Source organism: Electrona antarctica (genome assembly GCF_951216825.1).
Source record: "Electrona antarctica genome assembly, chromosome: 5".
Taxonomy (NCBI): Eukaryota; Metazoa; Chordata; class Actinopteri; order Myctophiformes; family Myctophidae; genus Electrona; species Electrona antarctica.
In genome coordinates, this window is record NC_136810.1 from 13,397,851 (window position 1) to 13,414,298 (window position 16,448).

Here is a 16,448-nt window from a genome sequence, read left to right on the forward strand (position 1 = left end):
CACAATGTGACACAGTGTGAGCTGGTAGATTTTGAAATAACCAGTAGAGTCTGTTGTATTCTATAATCTGGATCCAGTGCTCCTAATCATGAATCTTGATGAATAATTATCTGATAATCTCTACAAATATTTACTTTGAAATGCTTCAGTTTGTAACCCCTGAACCAAATTCCTTAAGGATAAAAAAGGGGAAAAATGAAAAAAAAGGACAAAGGGGACAGGACACGCCTGCAGCCTGACAGCGCAATAGTTTTGCTGCAGAACCAGATGAGGTAGCCACATGGTTCTGACTATCACATTCAGCACACAGCTTCAGTATCAGCCTCGTAAATCCCCTGACTGCACCCACTGACCCTCCTCTCTTCTAAAGTCATCATTTCTGAGGCTGAAGCTTCATTTATTCCATTCCATGATGGTGTAAGAAAATAACAGTTCTTCGGCCAGTGACACCAGCCATAGGCTTGAGCTGTAGTTCAAGTGGCTTTCAAATAATATATATTTTCTCCTATACAGCTGTCCCCACCAATATTGACATTGACAAAGAAAGGAGAAATTATGGTTATCGGATACATCTATGATACCATGGGGGTTGCTGTAGTTGCTAATCAGAAAGTTTAGAGGCTAGTCTAACATCATGGACCCCTATATTTGGGCATGTCTGAACCGGAATTCCATATTTGGGCATGGCTGAGTCATTGTGACCTCATTGCGATGGTGAGAGTGCCACCGATGGATAGGTTAAAAGCTACTCACCTTTCGAGTCTCTTGTAGAGCTTTTGTAACCCTCTGGTTGTACCCCCTTTCCTAGTCAACAAGTTGTATTCTTTGAGTTTTTTCTGCATGGCTATTAGAAGCGATTATGATGCAAAGCGTTGTGTGGACATGTGGCTAAACATGCCAGATCTCAAACCTGGTGTGGTCAGTACTAATCCTGAAATAACAAGACGCGGCAGCCGAAGACGCAGTCATGCCCTTTCCCTCAGCGATATTTTAACCAAACGCACCTGTCCAGTGGTTGACAGTGAACCTGATTTACTCTTTACTGGTCCTGGCAGAATGGGCAGTCGCACCAGAAATACTTTAACCAAACGCACCTGTCCAGTGGTCAACTGTGGTCGTGTTTTTGACAATGTGCATCTTCTCATGGGTCACATGAAAAGGTTTGACCATTCCCCTTGTGATCCAACGATCCACCTTAAAGGAAGTCCCTCAGAGCTCTTTGCCTGTGTTGCTTGTGGCCTCCATTTCAAAACCAAGGAGGCATGGAAGGTCCATGTTCAGTCCAAGATCTCCTCATCCGATGCTGAGGGCCACCTGATCACTCAGACCTGTCAAAGGATTGTATGCTTTGCATGTCCTGCATGCTACCTCCTCTTCAACAGCACAGATGAGTGCATTCAGCACATGTTAGCCAAAAACCACTTCACCAATTCAGTAACCCTGAACGCGTCCAAAGGAAGAGCGCTACCTGTTCCAATGCCACTCTACGCTAAGAATCGTATGATCGCCTTGTGCAAGGATGAACCTTTTAGTGTCCGATGCACGATTTGCCGAAGAGCACTAAACTCGCATCAGACAGCTCAGGCACACTTTAATGTGTCTTGCAATCAGGGCGGTGCCATTGCTGTAGCAGATAAAACAGTGGTGCAGATAATGAAACAGCTTCAAGTGCGAGGACAATGTTCTCTATGCTGTGAGATGTTCCTCACCCAAGATGTAATTGAGAGACATGATGAATCAATGCAGCACAAGGCAGAGGTCAACCAGACTATGGACAGAGCAATTCTTCAGTATAGCAGCTTGAGTGAAATTCAACATGGCAAGAGGGAAAAAGAGAGACAGAGCCTGGCGCTGGCATGGTTCTGTGAGTGTGGTCAGCAGTTCCCAGAGGAGGCCACAGCCTGGAAGCATCTCCTGAAAATCAACCAGATTCTCCACCAATGTGGCGTCTGTGACAAACGCATGGGCGAAGCGCCACTTGCCCGCCTTCACATGAGTCGCTCCCACGGAGGGGCTCATCTCCACAACTACTTCTACCATTGTTGTCTGTGCACAGTGGACTTGCCACGATATGAAGACATCATGCGACATGTGTCAGAAGCTCACAGCAGTGATCACACCCACATAACTGAAAGAGAGGTCGTCTGAGAGAGGTCATTGTCATTGGTCACCAGTGCCAAGCTGTACAACGATGAGTCTTGTTCTGGGTGTTCACCTTCTATAGGAAAACGATGTGACACTGCTGCTATTTTCACTATATTTTTGAGAGGCGCTATCCCTTCCAATGTCTGGCTTTGTGTGTTCCGCCCGTGACGTAATGTGTACGGACTTCTTATGACAAATGTTGTTTTGTACAAAGGCTAAATCAATGGCAATTCAATAAAAGAAGAGATCAAGTTGTTGCAAACGAATAGTTTAATTGAATAAAAGAGATTTTTTGGCGATTAGACTCCATTTACACTTAATGTATGAGATTAGTTTTAATAGGGAGAACCCCCCATTGGAGTCTAGTTATAGTGGTGTCGATCCTTCCTTCTCAATACTAGACATATTGGGACAAGGTGTATTGGGGATGGCGGGGGGTTGCTTGTTGCATGCTGAAACAAGAATGACAAGTGTCAGAAGCAGTGATATTTATAGGTGGAGTCCAATCACCTGATTGGCTGACTGCATATTGGCAGATTGGCTAGAAGTGCACACCTCTCAAGCTGTAGATGACAAAAGAGATTCTTTATTGAATGTTCGTTTAGGGGGCGGGCACATTTGTGTGATGTCATGTGGGTCAATAGAAATACATCTTCACAACTGAGCACATGCAAATTGATGGTTGATTGGTGTGTATACTTGCCGTTATTAGACCCATTATGTTTTAATGAATAGCCTACATCATTAATTATGTCGCTTTGTGTGCACCCGTGACTTCATCATCATACATGGTCATAATGATAAAAGGCGCCCTCACTTCACTCAAGTGTTCCCTCCTATGTCCAGCTTTTAGTGTGTGTGTAAACACAAACATTGTCCTAACTATAACTAATTTCATACGCTTCTACGACTTCCCCCTGATAAGTAAATTATTTCTCGTTTTGTTCTACTCCTTACTCTTACTCTTTACTACTCCTGTATCTACCAATTTGGAAGAAGGGTTTATTGAAAATACATTCTTGTTCCATTAATGCCAGATACCAGCTAATACAAGACTGTATAAAGTCATGCACAGAATGCACTATCCAAGACAAAACTGCACAGGATCTACAGTATATCCTACTACAACTTCTGTGATGATGCAAAAGAGCAGAGGGTGGCCTAACACATCTATTTTGGCTCTGTCCACAGTTACACAGTTTTTGGTCAAAGATTTTGGTTTTCTAAAGTGTACAAACAATGTATAATTATTGACCCTCAATTGGCTTTATTTGGATGTTGAGAGAATGCTTTAAAATATACAGATGAAGAGCAAAAGGCTTTGATGCTTGGAATGGTTGCAGCGAAGACAATAATCCTGCTGGACTGGAAATCATTCTCTCCTCTTTGCTTCATGAAATGACTGTAATCATACAGATGGAGAGAATCAGATCCCACAAGACATTCACAAAAATATGGACTCCCTTAATTCACAGACTACCTAAAAGAATAGGTGAAAACAAAGGTCAGAGTGTATAAGATGAAAGATGTGCACAATGTATGGCAGTGCTCTGTTTTTGTTGTTTTGTTATGTATGTTATATTGTGTTGATTTTGTTCATTATTGTCATTATTATGATTTTGACATGTGTATGTACTAAGGGATTGTTTAATATATGTTGAAAAATATATATATATATACAAAAATCACACCTGTGTGAACTGAGTGGTGCAACTCCATAACCGCCCCTCTCTCTCTCTCTCTGTCTCTCATTAGCAGGCAGCAGTGCAGCACTATCTCTCTCTCTCTGTTTCTGGCACAACAGCGCCACTTTTGGTAGTCATTGGTACTCGTGCTCATAGTGACATAGGTGAACACATAAGTGAGTGAACACGGACATTGCTGTTCGTTGGAGTGGTTGACTCAAAAAAAAAAGAAGATAAAGTACAAGTGAAAGTTGTTCTGTCAAATTTGTGCTCGAGTTAAGCAAGTAATGTTCCAAACTTTACAAATGCATCTACAAAACCTAATCATTAACATTCACTAATGTAATGTCCATGTTGACTCAGTAGTCAATGTGCTTACTTCTAGGGTGCTTCCCTGTCTTCTATGGTCCTTCCGGAAGCATTGGAATCCTCTTTGGGTTAGTAAATGGTGGAATGGTAGCATAGAATGGTGAAATCATTGTTTATTTTGTATGTAAAACCGAATTATTATAAACAGGCTAAATTGAAAGTGAATCGACCCAATGTATATACACTAGACCTACCTCCACTGTAGAGTATCCATACTTTAGAAATATAATAGAAAATACATCATATGTCCCACGGTCTCATTTCATTCCAAGACACACATGTAACTGGCTTTTATTCAAGTGAAATTCTATGATCTGTCCCTCCATACTGTTATTAGAAACAATGAATCTATACATTTTACATCATGTCACACACATAATTCTAGAGATGTACATGAAAATGAGAAGACAAACAAAAAAAGCTTCCTCAGAAAGCAGACGTGATAGTGTACATTCTCAGCCACTGTCAAAACACAATGGACTATATGCGCATTCAAAAAAAACGGCTGACAAACATATGGACAAACAATATTTCTTTAATGATTATGACCTTTGTCAGATATGTTCAGGAAAGTAAAAGAAGTCATATCACACAATTAACAGTCTCGTGACAACAGCCCATACAGTCAGAACCTTGCTCTTTAGATACCTCAACAAAAATATTGTGTGCAAATATTTTTGTGCGCTTAGAAAAACAATACAGCAGGAAACAACATATCATTATATGTCTTCTTTTATATTCCTGAACCGATTATTTGCAAGGGTTGCAATCGTTCAGAAATAGTGTTTGTTCCTAAGCTTCTCCTTCTGGTGGCTGTCATTGACTTTAATGCATTCCATCAAACTTCCAGCTCCAGTTTGCCTCCTAGTGGGACAAATCTGCCAGCTGGAATTGCCGGATCAAGAAAGTGGCGTAGTTGTCCTTTCTTAAGTTTATTCACATGTCCTTGGATAGAACCAACAGAACCAGACAGCACAGTTCCGGTTTCTGTGTCTTGCTCCTGTTTCACCACAGTGGCTGGTGAGGTATTAAGTAGAAAGTTGAAGATGTTGAGGCCGGGCAAGTGACCCCTACGACCCCTAGGAAAGCCCTGATTTCAACCGGCAGGCCTTAACAGTGCGATTCCGATTCCTCAACGGGGAAGTATCCATCCTTGGTGGGGGGTGCTTTCTGACACAGAGTGTCACCATCGGCGACAAAGATGGCCGTCATCTTGTCTTGTTCTTTCTTGGTCTTGGGAAGGTCGAGGGAGGGAGTAGTCAGGAAGACGAGACGCTGTATAGAGACAGGACAGACCAAGGATAGTGGACGGTGGAAAGATTAAACATATAAAAGTATGGATAGATTCTGATCTTGCCAGTTCGATTCTGCTGAGATTCTGTTATAAACATAATAAGCGTACCTCTCTTAAGGTCCCGGGGGTAGTGTAGAGTTTCATGGCCACCCACAGGGGAACACAGAGCATGGAAGAGAAGGCCAGGATCCAGCCTATACCATAGCCCCACCATGGATACACATACTCATTGTTGTACTTCAGAGGAGTGTACTTGATCAAGGAGAAGGCAAAGGTTCCCTGAAAACACACACACACACACGCACACGCACGCACACACACGCGCGCACACACGCACACACACACACACACACACACACACACACACACACACACACACACACACACACACACACACACACACACACACACACACACACACACACACACACACAGTGGCAGGTGGTTGGTCCAGCTACATTATAAACCTTTTTCATTTCAATGACCCCCAGTTTGATATGCATTTGGACAAAGACCATCATTTGATATAACGTTTTTCCTGTGACCACCAATGTATACTGTAAAATGTTTAGAGTTACAGACGCATAAGATTCCATTTGTACAGAGTCTCAGAGTTACAGACCCATAAGGTTCCATTTGGTTCCATTTGTACACTCTCAGAGTTGCAGGGAGGTCCCTAGACCTGACACTGAGAACCTATGGCTAAACCTTAAATTCCTCAAAAAGTTGATTATAAAAACACCTCACACCTCCAGAACCCTCAGCTTAACCTCACTGCTCATTTTAAGCCTATTTTTATTTTATTTTACTGTTAACAGCTTAACAGTTTAGCTAGAGAGAGTAAAGTTCATTAGTACATTTAATTGTGATCAGCCACCAGGGGGTGCTATTACTTCACAATGAAGGAGGGCTGGCAGACTGTTTCTGATGAGAATGAATGGGACTCACAAAGCATGTAGCTGGGGTGAAGAAAAGCCAACAGTATTTGATGACAGAGTTTGGCCGATAGCCAATCATGTCCTCGATGTTGTCATAGAAACGATCAGCACCTATAACCAGGGGGGAGAACATGGAAGAAGACCAATCAATAGTACTTACAGTATGTGGCTTGTGTAAATGACGGCCTTCGGCTTCAGGCCCATGCACTCCTACAGACTGTCACCATAGGTGACAAAGATGGCCGTCATTTTATCCTGCCTTGGTGCGGCACTGCGGCAGCACACACTCACCATAGATCCAAGCAATGCAAATAGTCTCAAAAAACGCCACAAAGAGCAGGCACATCCCACTAGCCGCGTAGTAGTCGAACAGCTGGAAGACATACATTCCTCCCTGTGGAGAGACGAGAGTTACCAAAAACACTTTGAATCCAGCTTCCTGATTTTGGCCATGTTATTATAGGTGAACATAAAAAAATTAAAATAAAAGTTAAGTTTAGCAAAATCAGTTGCAGATTCAGAATCAACTTGTCACGTCACTGGTTTACAGATGTAAACTAGAAGGTCTCCACCAGGCCAGGTCAGGTTTGGTGCTATAATAGGCCAATGTGAAAAGGGTGCCATTTCTTCTTATGCCTTGGATGGCAAATAGATTATTTGAGGCATTTTGTTCCAAAAATGTGTTTTGCAAAAATCCATCTGTTGGTGGCGCTACAACAGGCCAATGTGAAAAGGGTTGGATCGATTCCTCCGCCTAGTAGGAAAGTCCATGAAAGATTTCACGTAAATTGCACGCTGCGTTCATAATTTGAGGCTATTTGTTAAAAACGGGCCAATCCTGCAAACTTTGAAAGCCAATGTTAGCCATTAAATTCGGATGGAATATGAAATATCGGACAGATCCATCTTGAACACATGACAGAGATACTGTGTAACGATTTGCGGGAATCTGGAGGAGTAATATAAAAAAATGTGTTTTACAAAAGTCGGCCTCCTGGTGGCGCTATAACAGGCCGTTCTGGAAAATTCGTGGCAGAGGTTCATCGTTGGCATCCAGGGAGTGTGGGTGCAAAATTTGGCATCGATCGGGTTAACGGTGCCGGAGATTAGCTGTGCGCGTGTACAGCCACACACACACACACACACACACACACACACACACACACACACACACACACACACACACACACACACACACACACACACACACACACACACACACACACACACACACACACACACACACACACACACACACACACACACACACACACACACACACACACACACACACACACACACGGAGTGCAAAACATACTCTCTCCCCATGCCTTCGGCCTGGTGGAGACAAAAATCACACCCGTGTGAAGTGAGGGGCGCTCTAATCAATTATTGACCTTATACCAACCTTGAAACATACCGTAGTTACGTCACGAAGAATGGTGCTCCCTTATTGGCCAAGGGTTTCCACCGACAAATATGACATTATATGACATTAAATGCCATTGTCAATGGCATTTAATGTTTGTGTTAAGACATAATCTACACTATAGCTGTATATAGGAGGGGCTAGCTCCCCTCAAAAAGTGGATGACATTTTGTTAGTTTCCAGAAGGGGAGAAGAAAAAGAAAGTAATGTAATGTAGATATACATTGCGTCACATGTATACACATAGCCGTTTAAGCATAAGGAAAGCATGGAAACAGATTGGCATGTCCGCATAATGGCAGGTATGTGTGCATGCCATACTGGTGCCAAAAACACGAAGCTGTGAAAAATAAACCATGGTATCAGGTCAAGTCGGGCAAGACCTGGTGGTCTTGTCCGACTTGACCTGATACCATGGTAGACCTCCAATTGGCCATATTCAGACCGCAGCCACCCTACCAGCAAGTTGATACCTAGGTGCTACTTCCCATAGACAGCCCATTCATCCAAAAAGTCCTCTCTAATTATATTAAACAACGTCAAAATCACCAACATTGCAGCTGTAGGGAAAGCTTGAATTATCCTCTTTCAATCTGTACAGTTTTTGTTTATTACAAATCCACCGTAGACATGTTATGAGCTACTTCCTGTCAAGAAATTCCTTGCGGATGATTATTCTCTAAGTATCAGAGTATGAAAGCGCTCGTTATCAGTAAAGCAACCTCCTGCTGCCTGCTGCACTATGTGCACATTCAAAACAGGTGGTACGCATGGGCCGTTGAGTGATAGTCAACGAGCGCTTCCAAACTCCAACACAAAAATCACATGCAAGGAATTTCTTGACATCCTTGCTGGCAAGATTGGGCAGGCAGTGGCTCAGGGGTAGAGTGCCTGGATGGAAACCTAAGGTTGCCAGTTCGACACTGCCAGTTGCCAGTTCGACACTGAACCCCTAATTGCTCCCGATGTGCTGGTTGGTGCCTTGCATGGTTTCCGCTGCCATCGGTGTATGAATGGGTGAATGTAATGCACAATCTCTGAAAAGCGCCTTGGATAAAGGCGCTATATAAATGCACCATTTACCATTTAAGATGGCTGCGGTCTGAATATGGCCAATAGGGTGTGGTGTGATTTACCTGGGTGAGCATGATGAGACCAAAGAGGAAGGAGATCACCGCTACAGCCAGGATGAACAGCTCTCTGCGGTTCTTCCTACGGAAGGTGGAGGGGTACATGTCCACCATGGCTGTCACCAGACTCTCCACACACACAAACTGATGCAGGGAAGAGAGAGAGAGAGAGAGAGAGAGAGACAGAGAGAGAGAGAGAGAGAGAGAGAGAGAGAGAGAGAGAGAGACAATATAACCAGTGTCGTGTGCACGCATCCACCTGGGTAACGGCAGACTGCTGGGCGAGCACTGGTGCTTTGGCATGGGGGGTATTGAGTGTACAGGGTTTGATGAGGTCAGATACATAGGTATGGACATATGGAATGTCAGAACAGCTCAGCTCCATATATGGAGACCTAAGGGTGGCAGTGTCTTGAGTGTACAGGGTTTGATGAGGGCCAAGGTAGGGCCGAGCCTAAATCATGTTGAGAACTCTAGTTTTTGCCGGCTGCCGGGCAACTTGGGGCATGCCCGTCTAGAGTTTGAATGGACAGGCATCAGCCAAAAGGGAGACATCGAAGAGGAACGAGCGTGCGAGTGTGCGTGCGTGCGTGCGTGGCATTGGTTTTTGGAAGTGGTGTGACATGTTTACAGACTGCGTGCCAAAAAAAGGGCACAATTAGTACAACAATGTGTTCAGCCTCCTCAGTAATTAGTTTCTGGTCTGTGAGTGAGAGACAGTGATTTCTGTGTCCTTATTTCAACCCTGTTGAAGCTTTCACTGATTCCCACAACAATTATACTCATACTGCACGCTCTAGGATTTTCAATTTGAAAAAATAAATAATAGCCTAATAAAAAATCTTTAGATTATCAATACTATGTGTAAAATTTGTTTAGTAGTCCTTTTCATGCTATTTTCATTACAGTATTTTTCAACAGACAAATTCATAGAATGAACCGATTATGCAAAAATAATTGTGATTATATAAAGTAATTGTGATCAGGCGATTTTATAATAATTGTGACAGGGTACCCATGAACTTATCTTTAGGAAGTCATGTGATGTTTCACCTTTCTTTCACCTTAGTTATACAGCCTGTATAACTGAGCCACTCCACTGACCTCCTGACCAGAGCCAGGAGGCCACGAGGCCATGAGGCCATGTGTGTTTTGGTCGTAGTCCAAACATGTTGCACAAAACCATAGCTAACTCCCATACCATTATCATTGCAAGGCACACTAATGACATTGTTTAGAAAAAAAAAGAAAGCATGGGGCTAAATTAAGTGGTTGACATGTCTAAAAAAACCATGCGTGTTGTAGGTGTGGGGGGTTTCAGCTTTGTCAGAAGTATGAATGCGGCTCCAAGGAAGGAACACACACTCTGGGCTACCGGCCCCCAAAATGTTCCCTATAGTGTTAGTTCCCTCAGCCCAGACCTTGTTGCATGGGTGTCAATATAGGCCCACCTGTAGTGCACACTTGGTTCTCTCTGCCAGACCACCTGCAAACATTCACCTGCACAATACAACCAGTCAGGACGGCTTACTCAAGCACTGGCTACGTTGCCAAGTTCTCAAGGCTTTTAGCTTCAGCCTTGTTCCGTCATTCTGACTTGCTCTGTTCTCTAAATCAGTGGTTCCCTGCAACCTTTTATTCTTACAAAGCAAGCTGAGACCCCCCACACTTGTGAAAGTGGTAAAAAAAAAAAATCAGGACGCATCAAATGCATAATAATACCAAACAATGACGATATACCGTATGATGGCAGAATTAATTTTGTAAGTTAATTACTTAATTAATACTACAGCGTCACACAAAAGCTGCAGATGCACAAGTGACCTGCTACTTTTTTTAATCCTGAAAAGTAACGTTTTTTGGACATACAGTATCAGGTTTACACCCGACAGTGGCTATTTGTGCTTTCATAGTTTACAGTATCTCACCTGACTGTCCAGTCCCAGGAAAACGATCATGATAAAGAAGCAGACCGCCCAGAAGGGAGAGAACGGCATCATGGTCACGGCACGCGGATAGGCTATGAAGGCCAGGCCGGGACCTGCATGGTAACAAAAAGAATGAACACACTGTTTGATTGGAAACAAGAATTGATGACATCAATGAATTACCAGCTGCTGCGTTATATCCCGTGGCTGAGAGGTCGGCTAGAGGCAAAAAGTGTGTGGCTGCCTAGAGACGAGGCAGCCATTCAGGACGATGAGAAACATAGGTCTCAACTACAGAAAGCGGGCGTGAAAGCACCGCAGAGAGAACATTGACCAGCTGTGCTTACACAGCAGCTGGTAAAAAAGGGCTATTAGCGCTGCAACTATCCCTTATTTTCTTAGTATTCTATTGATTGATCTTTTCGATTAATCAAATAATCGAGAAGCGTTTTATTGTATTTGTATACATTAAAATAAATATGAATGAATCAATGAAGTCCAATTTTATACTTTGTTGCACAAGTGCAATGAAAAAATAAAGGGAGGCTCAAAGGATCAATTTACTGCTGCGGAGCTTTTTTGCGGAGCCTCCCTTTACATTTTTGTGTGTAATAATAAAAAATAAGATAGCCAATGAATAGCCTCACATAAGCTCACAACACTCACAACAAGCTTTTTTGCTTGCTATTTTCGGTATTATATTTTTTTTTTAATGATTTCCAGCTATAATGACATGCGGTTGTATATCGATACATTTATGAAAATTTCCTACAAAAATAATAATCTATGAAATGGATTAGTTGCTCAAATGCTGTGCCATGTGAATGATATCAAATTCAAATTCTGCCTCCTTTGTTGGTCACTGCCTGGTACACTTTGGACTCACCAGATTCAGCCACTTCTTTTATGTCTACATTCTGTTCATAGGACATGAAACCCAGGATGGAGAAGATGGCGAAACCTGCCACAAAACTGGTCCCACTGTTCAGGAAACACAGCGACAGGCAATCCCTAGGAACATCAACATAGAAGTTATAGGTATTAGAGATGCACAATGTGACCCGTAGTGTAATTGGTATCGAATTGGTCTCAAAATAATCCAGATTATTTTCACAGATATTGTTGACGCAAATTATAATGTTAAATTCTACATTTAATTTGTGTACTCATCTCATTCAGGACAAAAGAGTATGGTATATGTATTGATTGATTGATTGAATACTTTATTAACAGGCTTTGGGCCAAGCGCCTACAGATAACAGATTATTTCAGTAAAGGTAGCAATACCACATAATAATGCGAAGTTTGCATAACTAGTTCAGGCAGACAACTCGTGAGCGCGCCTACCTGATCAGGTGACTAGTCTCATGCACTCCATGCACTCCTGATCAGAGCGGCTATTAGTATCTGCCTACCTGCTCATTCCTGGCTTCTCTCCTGCTGTGCGGACGTGCACTGCTGCTAACCTGCTGCTCATGAAGGTTTTGCAAATCCCAATGCCTATCCAGCATCCACCTGTAGGCTCTGTTTCTAGATCCCCCTGCATGGGGGTCTTATTCATTCCCTGTAATTCTATTCGGCGTATAACTTTAAGTTAACTAAAATGTTAATGTTACAGGGAATGAATAGGGACAGAGCCTGTGGTTATGGGAGCGGTGGCCGAACGGATTGCGGAGCGGTCTTGATACCGGAAGGTCGCCAGTTCGAATCAGCGGTCCGACACGTTCAAATTACCACCGCTGAAGTGCCCTTGAACAAGGCATTGAACCACTACGATGAAATGTTCTATGAGCAGGGCCTGGCTGGAAACAAGTTCTTGAGCTTAGCCCAGATACCCTGGGTAAATATAGTAATCATTTCATTTCATTTCAGCCCTGACGCCAATCTATGCTTCATATATCTATGCTCAATACATATATATTCTAAATTCACTCTAAGTTGAAAAGGCCCTGTATCCAAATGTTTGCTCACAACACATCACATTGCAACGCATTGTGAGCTTGTTTTACATCTGCTGTTGTTGGTGAATCTTCCTCGCAAAATAGGAGACGGCGAGGTTCACGTGGATTCATTTTACTCAAGTACAGTAGTACTTGAGTAAAGTAGCCCACACAGTTACTTTCCAGCATTGATTTAATATACTGACCTGTAGCAGTTGTTGTTGTACTTGTTGTAGCTCCCCAGGGCAGTCAGACAGCCCAGACAAATGGCATAGGAGAAGAAGATCTGCGTGCCTGCATCCATCCATACCTTCAGTTCACAAAGGAAACATGGACTGTTATTCTTAGATAGACATGAGAAAAGTGACATCTCAAGTCATAATGTGTGTGTGTGTTAGTGTTTTCCCATTAATAAACTTTTCAATTGCATTTGAAGTGTGTGGGATTTTTTTTCCTTTCTCAGCATGTCGGGCTCTCGGTTGCCCTTCTCCTACGTACTAGCCTGTACAGTAGGTGTGCAAAAGCCTTGTTCGTTTTTAAATAAATTCTAACCTTTAAAAAAAAGTGTTTTTTCTTATCACATTGCTTCATTGTTTCTTTACAGACAAGTCTAGGCAACAAAACCACAAAAAGTAATTTTGTTGTGAGCCCTTTCATGTAAAGTGGTCCATAATCCACTGCAATAGGCCTATATTCTTTTGTTGTTGCTGTGAAGCCAGTAGCCACTTGAGCATTAGCTCCTTCAAATGAAATACAAAACGTTACCTTGTCACCCCATCTATTCAATTATATTATATTATAGTGCCAAATCACAACAAGTTGTCTCAAGACAGAGTCTTAGAGCAGAGATCTGACATTGTACCACCCTGAGCGAGCATTTTTTTGCAACAGTGGCAACGACCAACTCCCTCTTAACTGGAAGAAATGTCAGACAGACCCATCTCTCATCACAGACATTACAAAGCCAGACCATGCAAACTCCTGATCCCAGGGACTCAAACTAGTGCCGTGAACAATGCCAGACTGGCCCATTCTCTATCCTCATCTGCCTGACGGCATCAAGTGCACTACTTTCCCAGCCAGAATTGGGACGCCAGTGTGCAGTTCCAAACTTGAATGAGGGCTCTCTTTGTTGTTGAAATGTGGGGTAAAGTGCTCCCAGAGAGCCAGGGCATGTTTTAGATCAGTGGTTCCCAACCTTTTCTGGATTAGCGCCATCTTTGAAAATCTCAGAACGCTTTCGCGGCCCACGCATCTGACCACTTAACACGGCACCACCGTGTTAAGGGCCGATTCATACGGCCGATTCATGTTAAGGGCCGATTCACACGGCACCACCGTGTTAAGGGCCGATTCATACTCCTATTAAGTGCCGAAATAAAGTTTGTTCGGTTAGGGACCCCGACCCGACTTTAGTTCGGCTCTATAATAGTCAATTCGTACTCCCTCGCGGCTAACGCCGAAGTCGCTTGTAAGTATTGGAGGTCCTTGACATGATTATATTTGTGGCCGGGAAATGAGAGTAGAAGTCCTTTAGTTTACATGAAACTGTTTGTGGCCATAGCTACATAGATGACCTTGAGTCTTGAGACGCTATTTATTATTCTTTTTTTTACGTGAATGGAGTTCACGTGTCTCACCGTTTCTCTCTCTCTCTCTCTCTCTCAGCACACTTAATGAGCGAGTTGATATTGAAGTGAATGTTTTCTCATGCCAATAAAGAGCTCCTTTGAATTGATATTTCAAGATGTATTCGAGTGGAATAAGGGCATTTTTGCAGAGCAGGATCAGTTAACCCAGTTGATACTGTAGGCTAGAATATATTGGAGAAGAGAAGTTCATTCACGTGTGTTCTCTCTCTCTCGGTCTCTCTACCCGACCTACAATGCAATACAATGGCTAATTTATTGAATGAATGCGCATTTGAAAATAAAGAGGCTGTAGGCTATATGTAATATGTAATATTAATCAATATTGAACAACTATACGTGACATATTTATTGGCAAAAAGCAACAGTTTGTGTACTGTGTTCTACCCCTCGTATCACCTGGTCTGACAACACTGCTGCAGTCAGATCGCAAGGCCAGCGAGAGGCAGCTAATTTATCCACTCTGCAGAGCTCATTTCCGGGCCACAAGCTTTTGGAAGTTGGCTTGTGTCTCTTCTAAACTATCTGTGTTTCCTTGGCTTCACGGACGAAAATTTGAACTCAAAGCTGCAGGGCTGAATGAATGAGGAAGCCAAGGTTCCATCCTCGGCCCCATCCTCTTCACCCTCTACATGCTCCCCCTTGGTCGTGTCATCAGCCGGCATGGGATATCCTACCATTGCTACGCTACATATACTGTAATATAGTTATTATGTATTGGTATCACTTTGAAAAAACACATTTTCAGGGTTTTAAAGAAACAAATACCACTCTTGTGCCGCCTCCAGCCCATAGGAATACGTGCAGTGACTTATCACTTATCATCCTCGCCCGGCTTCCCTCATCTGAACACGGGCCAATTGTGTTACTTTTCAGGATTCAAATTAAAAAAATAGCAAACGTAGCAGATCGTCAAGCTCAAAACGCATCGCGGATCTGCTAATTTTGATACTTATTACTTATGTGTGATGATGTAGTATGAAAAATATGGAGTTTCTCCCCGACAGCGGCAAAACCAAAGAAATGACCAGTACCTGTGGGTCAGACAGTCGGCTCAGGTCAGGGTAGAGGTAGAACTGGATTCCTCTGTACGCTCCAGGCAGGGTCACTCCTCTGACCAGCAGGATGAGCAGCATGGCGTACGGAAACGTAGCGGTGAAGTAGACCACCTGAGAAAGATGTTATCCTCTGTGTAGAAATACATGTCGTATGCCTTATCGCCAGCAGCTAAAGAGTGTGGGGTCGCGCCCCCAAAATAGCGGATCTACAAGAGAGCTTGTTAGATCTGCTATTTTCGCAAATTCTTTGCCAATAGTGCCCTTTTAGGGAATTTCAGCGCCTGCCTCTCTAACCTTCTCTGCACATCCCTGTTAATGTAAATACCTTTCCAGTTGACTTGACTCCCTTCCAGATGCAGAAGTAGCATATGACCCAGGCTATAGCCAGACACCCCACCAGGTCATAGTTCAGAGATCCCATCTGGTCGATGCCTGGGGAGATCCTCAGCACCCTGCGCCTAGTGGGACATACAACGATGAATACAGGTCTACACTACCACGCACGCACGCACGCACGCACGCACGGACGGACGCACGCACGCACGCACGCACGCACGCACGCAAAGTGTACTTTGTACTTGCACAAGTACAAAATACATTTGACTATTTTCAAATAGCTTGTTGATTGGGTATTTTCTAATGATTAGCATACATTTTGAAAACTTGAAATGGGTCATTCTGCATGACGAGTACTTTCACTTTTGGTACTTTAAGAATTTTTTGATGCCAATGAACAATGTCCATTTTGATTACCCTGACTTGTACTTGCAGTATTGAGGCTTTTACTTAAGTAAAATAAAACATTTGAGTACTTTTTCCACCACTGCATTGGAGCTTTCTGCAGGACAGCGACGATATATATTTTCTTGGAGTGCACAATGTA

General features: G+C 43.0%; 2 protein-coding genes across 2 annotated transcripts in view; one reads left to right on the forward strand and one right to left on the reverse strand.

The window, feature by feature from the left end:
- Positions 1-1,056: 1,056 nt before the first annotated feature.
- Positions 1,057-2,148, forward strand: LOC306923855 (E3 SUMO-protein ligase ZNF451-like; the record flags this gene model as incomplete). The annotated part of the gene is made up of 1 exon (XM_079502198.1): positions 1,057-2,148. The coding sequence occupies one exon, from the start codon at positions 1,057-1,059 to the stop codon at positions 2,146-2,148; it is 1,092 nt and encodes a 363-aa protein (XP_079358324.1).
- A 2,497-nt stretch (positions 2,149-4,645) lies between these two features.
- slc6a13 (solute carrier family 6 member 13) overlaps positions 4,646-16,448 on the reverse strand; it is a gene marked incomplete at its 5' end in the record, with an annotated part of 28,758 nt that continues 16,955 nt past the window's right edge. The window contains 10 exons of the mRNA XM_079502199.1: positions 4,646-5,474; positions 5,602-5,772; positions 6,442-6,542; positions 6,723-6,825; positions 8,997-9,134; positions 10,919-11,031; positions 11,805-11,929; positions 13,065-13,168; positions 15,542-15,676; positions 15,891-16,023. Coding sequence (XP_079358325.1) covers positions 5,310-5,474; positions 5,602-5,772; positions 6,442-6,542; positions 6,723-6,825; positions 8,997-9,134; positions 10,919-11,031; positions 11,805-11,929; positions 13,065-13,168; positions 15,542-15,676; positions 15,891-16,023 — 1,288 coding nt within the window. The 3' untranslated portion in view covers positions 4,646-5,309. The remainder of the gene's footprint in view (positions 5,475-5,601; positions 5,773-6,441; positions 6,543-6,722; positions 6,826-8,996; positions 9,135-10,918; positions 11,032-11,804; positions 11,930-13,064; positions 13,169-15,541; positions 15,677-15,890; positions 16,024-16,448) is intronic.